Consider the following 7,774-nt stretch of genomic DNA (forward strand, 5'->3'; position numbering starts at 1 on the left):
AAAATATTATGAAGGTTATAATGATGTTTGGGAAGTGATATGCTAAGCCTCTATAAATAAAGATAGGCGTAAAAGCTTAGAATAGAGTATCAGCGTATATGATGATATTAAAACACGATTGCGTCCACCACTATTTTATGATGACATTTATCACTTCCCACAATCTCTTAAACGAACGTTTTTCATCTGTTCTAGTAATAAAGCTTTAGCTCGCAAGTCGATATTTTAAAACGATTATAAACACAATTTCATTGACTCGAAACGTTTTGTACGAAAGTTCGAAGCATTTCAAAACGAGCGTCGAGGGAAGTTTCCGATCAAAACTTTGATAGTTTTCCAAGCGTCGTGTGTTGCCTGATAATTCGTCCGTCAGCTGTATCGAATTTATTCTCAAGATACCCATAACTTCAAAATTACGTCTAAAAATAACCATCGAAGTTATTACTTCGATTCTTTCAACTCTTGAGCGTGAAACTTGAAGAGAAGCTTTTATATCGTTGTGAAATTAAAATTTTAATCTGTCCCTTTCGGTGAGTTTCTTAATCACGCCATTGTGTGACGAGTAATGAAGAATCGCTTGAGATATTACGTTTACTTTGTTTCCACTGTCAAGAGACAAAAGAATGTTTATCACTGACTGGAAAACCCCATGAATTTTAATCATCTCCAAAATTTATAACAAAAGACTTCAGCACAGAAAAAAGTACATTAAAACATAGAGTTGTTTGACGAACATGCGTTGCAAAATTGTGAATCATAATAAACTGTACAAGTGTGCGATCGAAAAGTGGTTGGATTCGAAACGTCGACACAATGAACGCGACCCGTGGTTTTCAATTGCTGTGCTACTTAACGGACAATTCGTTGCTGTTTAAACGAACTAACATCGCCAAAGATAGTGTACATTGTTTGAGGACACGGTTGAACTACGAACTTTACCGTAACTATAATTCAGAAGACTAACATTTGACGCTCGTTGTTTGGACGGATTGCTTGAACAGGACTGCCCACTTGCTGGCCCGTTTCAAATGAAAATCAGACGGTAGTTTGCGTCGAGCTGTACTGGCTATTTTAAAATTGGAAGATCGTAAATTGCGTTCCCAGTGGATCAATTAACCCTTGCATGACGGTAGCTGGACCTATCTTGAGTTAACCGAGTTCCTGCTTCGCTATTCGAGGGTTAAATGTATATAGCAGACTCTCGTTATATTGTTATCTATACTGGTGAAACTTACTAGTTATTAGAGAAAACAAGATCTGCATAAGTCGCTGTACCTTCAGGCGGTGTATCTACACGTTATATTTCATTATTTTGTACTGCCATAAGTTGCACTGTTAAACGCTGTAACTCCTCTGGTTGCAAATTTTTAAATTCTTCAACTTCTTCAACAAATCTTCAACTTTGTAAATCGCTTCATCTTTTCTTATACAAATTCTAGAACTTTCTATTGTTGCAACTCCGCCCATGGCAATATAACGAAGTCTACTACGCCCATTATAAACGTGAATCCTTGTTCTATACAAAAAATATTTGCAGTTATTAAAACTAAATGAAAAATTAGAAGTGGAATTTTGTAATAAAGAATAAAATTTGTATAAAGTTTACAGGTAACCTGAAAAAGTCCAGTGATAAAGATGGTCGTTTGAATCCGCAGATAAAGTTGGTACGGTTTTTAAATGAAAATAGAGGTAAGACCTAATCCAGCGGATTAATGTACGCTGTTATTCATAGGAGAGAGACACAATTCGTTGCGTGTAAAATGGAACAAGTATCATTAGCTGTCGCGCCACGTCCATACAAATAAGCAGCGATGCTTCCTTCTTCCGGTCTTTTTCATCGCACGTGTTGCTGCTGTCTTTTTGCTAAAACAAAATCGATCGATTACCATCAAGCGTGATACAACAGTCGTGGGTCGTTGTCCTTTAACGTCAGAAAGAACCGGAAGAGATGTAACGCTGGTTTGTCCTTGAACACTGGCTCTCATTCGAATATAGAAAGGTTTCGAAACTTTTGATTCATAAATTGTTCGTGGATTGTGCAATACTTCGGAACGGGCCATTGAAAGGTCATAACACTTCAGGAAGTGAAGACTCATCTGGTTGATTTTCTTGAAAATATCAGCTTGTGTGAACTCAGCAAAAGTAAATGATGAAGAGTTTAATTTTTCACAAACATGATCAAGAATGAAAAACATTCCGCGAGGATCTATTTAAGGAAGTGGCATCAAGCTCGCGTGACGCTTCGTTTCGCTGGGTATCATGGAAATTCTCTGTACAGAAATTAAGAGGATCCATTAAAAAGATCGGAAAAAAGCGTGTGTCACGCGACGCCGGTGTTTTCCATTTGTCACGGATCTTCCAATATACCCCAACAGCAGAAGACAAATGAACAACGATCGATTATTGAGCCGTTCGAAACTAATGAGAATCACTTGAGATATATCTCACGATCAGTGATGGACACATCAAGTGCTCCCTGAAGAGCTCGTTGGGCAACGGCGTGCACGGTAGTGATGGGGTGTAGGACAACCAAAGTGATAAATCCCTCGTTATTAAGACTTCAAATTCCGAAATTTGGAACTTTGGAAATGTTGGAATTTTGAAACTTCGAAATTTAGTGATTTGTTGGAAATTAATAAACTCAGAGATACAGGAATTGAAATTTGTAAATTGGTCTATTAACTATCCACTAGTGGCCGTCAGTAGCATGTCCGAGAACCTCACCCTTACTCGTGCAGTTGCCTCTGACATATCCGATAATGTTTCACTTTATAAATGGCTACAGATAGCAGAAGATGTTCTCCAACTTCCGGAGAAACTTGATCATTTAACAAAAATATTCCAACAGTGATTGTTACGCAGCAACGTTAAACTTCCGAGTATCAGCGTCCATCGTGATGGAATTTCCATTAAACAACAGCGTATTGGCCGATAATTTGACCGTGACAGAGGCGAATTCGTCTACCCGTTCGGAGCTTAATCTACCGTACACAGTTTGTGAGATCCTTGTGGCGGTTTGCGCGGTGTTCGGTAACGGACTGGTAATCATCGTTTTCAGCAAAGAGCGAAAACTTCGTCGACGAACGAACTATTATATCATCTCTTTAGCAACGGCCGATCTGTTGGTTGGATTGTTCGCCATACCGTTCGCCATTCTGGCTAGCATCGGTTTACCGACGAACCTGCACGCTTGTCTATTCACCGTCTCCGTGTTGGTCGTCCTGTGCACCATCAGCATCTTCTGCCTGGTGGCGGTGTCCGTCGATCGTTACTGGGCGATACTTCATCCCATGGGATACTCCCGCACCGTACGCACTAAAACTGCCATAGGTAAGGGTGAATGATGACTTTGATGCAGGTTTCAAAATTCTCAGATAGAGTAACACGTCCAGTTAATCTTTTAGACTTGGTCTACATTTGTAACATAGATTCTCCGTAGTTTAGAATAAATTGGTTTTTGGGTTTGGGAAAGATTAAGGAGAATTTAGAAGGAGGTAGTGATTGTATTGGAGGAGTCTGGTACTTATGAAAATCTAAGATCTGTAGAGACCTAAAAAATCTAAAATCAATGCGAACTAGAACCTAGCGTTCCTCCGTACGAATGTTTACATACATTAGTCACGCATTTGTTTCGGCGTTTGCGTGTAAAAGGCAGGTAGGCATGATGAAATCAACGCGCAAGTAGTGTAACTCGATAATTGCGCAGACACCGCGAAAACTTCGTAGAAACGCGCAACGAGTCGAGCAATTGTTATTCGTTACCTTGTGCAATCCGATGATCCAATTAAAATCGTGTCTTCTCGGAAGCATTTTGCATGGCACACGTAACCATTTAATCGTGCTACCGTAAGGCAATATTGATCCCAGCTATGCAATTATAATTTACGGAACTGTTTGCTCGAAAGCACCTGTTACTCGTTCGACACAACTTTCAGAATTTCAATCCAACATTCAAATGACTAATCTCTTCTTTCTTGATTAATCTAGAACATGTAAAAGTTTGATATATTTAATACAGATGTATGTATGGTCCTTCTAGTTTTGATTATACAAAAGTACATGGAGTAATTTTAATAGAAATTCGATAATTACTTTTAGGGTCTTGTAGTGTAAAATGTTCCTGATATTGCTTACGCAATTTCTGTTTAAAGTGCACACGATGAGGGATGTACATCACGTCCTGCTATATTAGAATACACGACATCAGGCTGTTGATTAAACAACATTGTGCAGCAGTCCTCAGAAACCAATGCTGTTTCCTATTGAGTTGCAATGCTATTGATAATACATTGAAATGGAGACAGTTTTGTGACTTTTAGTTCAAGAAACTTACCTTTCTCTGGAAGAGTAAGGTCGGTGGCAACAGGTGGTAGGTGTTGCTGGCACCTGAGGGATTTTAATATCTTAGACGAAGCTGTATAGTGAATAACTTTGCTAATAAGTTTCAGTAAAATTTAGTGATATATTATGCTGTAAACTTTTAATCATTCCAATTTAAGTACTGCTCAAATCTTGGTAATCTGTGTCTCGATATAAAGGAAGTATAAAATTATAAGATCCGTAAATTCTGTTAACAGTATAATTACTATTCAGCACAATACGTTAGGAATTAAAAATTGCATTACGAGTATGATGTTTATGCGAACGTGTCATATAAAGTGTACACTATAATTTCCATCCATTCGATTTCCCAAAGGACTTTTTCTTCCGTTGTGTCACAGAATTGATAGAAATCGTGTCCTTGCGATTCTCTCTGTAACTTCAAAGAGTTCATACATTGCAATATCTTAAAGGATCAAACACCGAAGGGTGTTATTAATTGAATAACGTAATTTAAATTCATAAAGGAAAAGGGTTTGAATGTTACGAACGGGAAATGTCTAACAAATAAAATTCATAGCTTTGTTAGACTTCTCTCGTTTTACAGCCCGTTTGACCGTGATTAATTCAAGCGTTTCGCCTGTTTATGGCACGACTGATTTTAATTACAACACCGCTGACTGATACCATCACTCAAGGCGAAAAAGGTGCGTTTATTGCTGTGCTCTGTAATCGATAACGTTCACGTGTACTTCCTATCGTCGACTTCTTTGACCGACTTCCAATTTCTGCCTTAAAACGTCTATAATTTCCATTAGAAACCCTTCGTCATGACAGAAAGAAGAGTAACATTAATCGTGAACTTATTACTTAATAACTTATCAGAATTTCACCCTTTTTGATGGAGTAGCAACATATTTGTCGAGGCACTTTAATTTCCTCCAAGGGCGAAGAGCAAGAAGTTAGCCATGAACTGTCCTTATCAGGGGCCATATCTGAAATAATATAATACTTAGTGGTATATTATAACGCTTTAATTCTGCTTACTCAGATAATAAACAGTATAATATAAAAAGTTTTTTCCTAGAAAAAAGAAGATCTAACGTATAGATTAGAAAGAATGGTAGAAATAATATCAGAGGTACAATTAAAAAGAAACATACTCTTTGCAGGTATAATTTGCGTGTGCTGGATTGCCGGCACTCTGGTCGGCTTTCTGCCGCTTTTCGGTTGGAACGCGGGCGAGAAATCCAACCAGAAATGCATCTTTACCGAGGTGATGGATTACGATTACTTGGTGTTCCTATACTTCGCCACGATCATCTTTCCCGCGCTATTAATTGCAGCCTTCTACGCTCACATCTACCGAGTGGTTGTAAAACAGGTCAGACACTTTTAACCGTAAATACACGATCATCGCGTATACCCACGTGCGATATGCAAACACGATAACGAATTAATGAAGATCGCCCGGTGTTTGTTGGTCATCGCAATTTACTTCTTTTAATTAATCAAACATACTTGACACAGCAACGTGTGCATTAATATTTCACATTTTAAAGACAACAATAAAGCTTAAAAACTAAAAGCAACCTTTTCAGTTGTATTATTTTCTACTTGTTGAAATAAAATCCTATACCGAATAGAACAATATAGTAAAATATTGTTTCAAATTATTTAACAAATCTCTCCACGTGTCTATGTTCTTTGGTCACATGAACATTTTGTTATATAAAATAAGTCTACATTATATTCGTTCTATATATATTTTTATAGCTGCAACAAATCGTGACGATGAATCCAGGTCGAAGGACCGGAAATCAAACGACAGGAACGATGCTGCGATTACTTGGAGCAGCCAGGAAACGCGAAGTAAAAGCTACGCAAAATCTGTCACGCATAGTGATCTTCTTCATCATCTGTTGGTTCCCTCTGTATACCATTAATTGCATCATGGCGTTCTGTCCGGGATGCAAAGTGAACGAAATCTTGATGAATTTCTGCATCATCTTGTCGCACATGAATTCGGCTGGTAACCCGTTACTATACGCATATCATTTAAAAGATTTCCGCGCAGCGTTGAAGAACTTCATGTGGAGGCTACTTTTCCCGCACAGCGACGTAAAGTCCAGCGTGATTAGCGTGATACACGATCGTGGCTCTCTGGTTGGTTCGCAACGACAGCTACAAAGGCAGACGGGTAGTCAACCTGCATCGAGAGGACAGAGATCAAATTTATTGCGACAAGTAAATGTTTAACAATATTTTCATGAAAATCTATTTTTGTTACCTTTTAAGTATATATGTGATATGTGTGGGAGTATAGAACCGCTATTTAACTAAAAAAAAAATATTCTCGCACTTTACGGGGAGATAACAATATTATTCATCAAAGTTTCAACAAATAAAATGTAGAGTTTATCATAAAATTATTGTTCTCTGTTAAAAATACATATCTTATCTGATCAAACAAAAGATACAATGTTGTAACAATGTATGTTTTAAAAACAGGTGACTGACGTCAAATTGAGGGGATCATATTCGACGCCTCGCAAAGTTTCGATTCGAGAGAAAGAGTTGTGCAACGCAAACGCATCCAGTTCTTCGCACAGCGACAAGCCGGAAGTAGACGATTGCGCGAACGACAATACGACACAAGATGACGAGTTCCGTCGAAACGGCAGCGATAATTTTAAGATTAAAACGATTGATTCGAGTTTATCGATAACTCCGTCTCACATTTCGTCCATAGAATTACAGACTTACAAACCTTTGATGCCGCTTCTTCCGGCGGAAGTCGATCACGTCGAAGAGACGCCACCATCCTCTATTTTCGTGATCGAAGTGGATGTAAATCACGTTGATTCCGTTCACGAAAGTATGGACGAACTGACGGAAAACAAAGATAAAGGTTGATGATATTTGGCGGGATTTTCATGTTCGATCTAACTAAATAATCGATGACATCGTCGTCGATAATAACAATTAATGAATCGTGATTATTTAAGTATGATTACCGAAAATTATGGAGCGTTGAAGGTTTTCTAAAATCGAACACGATGTATTTTTGATGTTAGTCTTGTAATTTGATGTATGATACTGTAAATCCTGGTGTTAATACTCGACACAAAATGGCGGACAAATAAACGTCGTGTGCTGCGTTAAATGGAATATTTAATCGATGTTATACTCGAACACCTCGCAAAACTAGAAATAAATGAATTCGTGAGCTACAGATAAAATATTCATGTAATTTACTTTCCAAAACTTGTAAAACATTCTGTATCAGTAATATGTTTCAACCGGGATTAAAATACATTTAGCGCCAAAATGGAAATAAAAATGAAAAACAGAATATGTTATCGACTATGGAAATCTGTCCTTACCTGCACGTTTGAAGAGTACCATCAGCGTTATCTGGTTTCGAAGTATTGTACTGCGACATAGAGCTGTC

The 7,774-nt window shown here is 38.0% G+C and overlaps 1 protein-coding gene and 2 long non-coding RNA genes across 3 annotated transcripts; 1 reads left to right on the plus strand and 2 right to left on the minus strand.

Moving 5' to 3' along the window:
- Positions 1-1,038: 1,038 nt before the first annotated feature.
- Positions 1,039-1,749, minus strand: LOC143264345 (uncharacterized). The gene is made up of 3 exons (XR_013038053.1): positions 1,614-1,749; positions 1,236-1,516; positions 1,039-1,164 (listed from the first exon to the last, which is right to left on the minus strand). It is a non-coding gene; the product is annotated as an uncharacterized LOC143264345 (long non-coding RNA).
- Positions 1,750-2,897: 1,148 nt separating this feature from the next.
- LOC100878934 (adenosine receptor A2b) lies at positions 2,898-7,486 on the plus strand. Its single transcript, XM_003705754.3, has 4 exons — positions 2,898-3,330; positions 5,493-5,704; positions 6,097-6,567; positions 6,832-7,486. Exons 1-4 carry the CDS (start codon positions 2,898-2,900, stop codon positions 7,234-7,236), a joined length of 1,521 nt encoding a protein of 506 aa, XP_003705802.2. The 3' UTR covers positions 7,237-7,486.
- LOC143264346 (uncharacterized) lies at positions 3,330-5,519 on the minus strand. Its single transcript, XR_013038054.1, has 3 exons — positions 4,334-5,519; positions 4,093-4,259; positions 3,330-3,983 (listed from the first exon to the last, which is right to left on the minus strand). It is a non-coding gene; the product is annotated as an uncharacterized LOC143264346 (long non-coding RNA).
- Positions 7,487-7,774: the final 288 nt, after the last annotated feature.

Source organism: Megachile rotundata, chromosome 4, assembly GCF_050947335.1.
Source record: "Megachile rotundata isolate GNS110a chromosome 4, iyMegRotu1, whole genome shotgun sequence".
Classification (NCBI taxonomy): domain Eukaryota; kingdom Metazoa; phylum Arthropoda; class Insecta; order Hymenoptera; family Megachilidae; genus Megachile; species Megachile rotundata.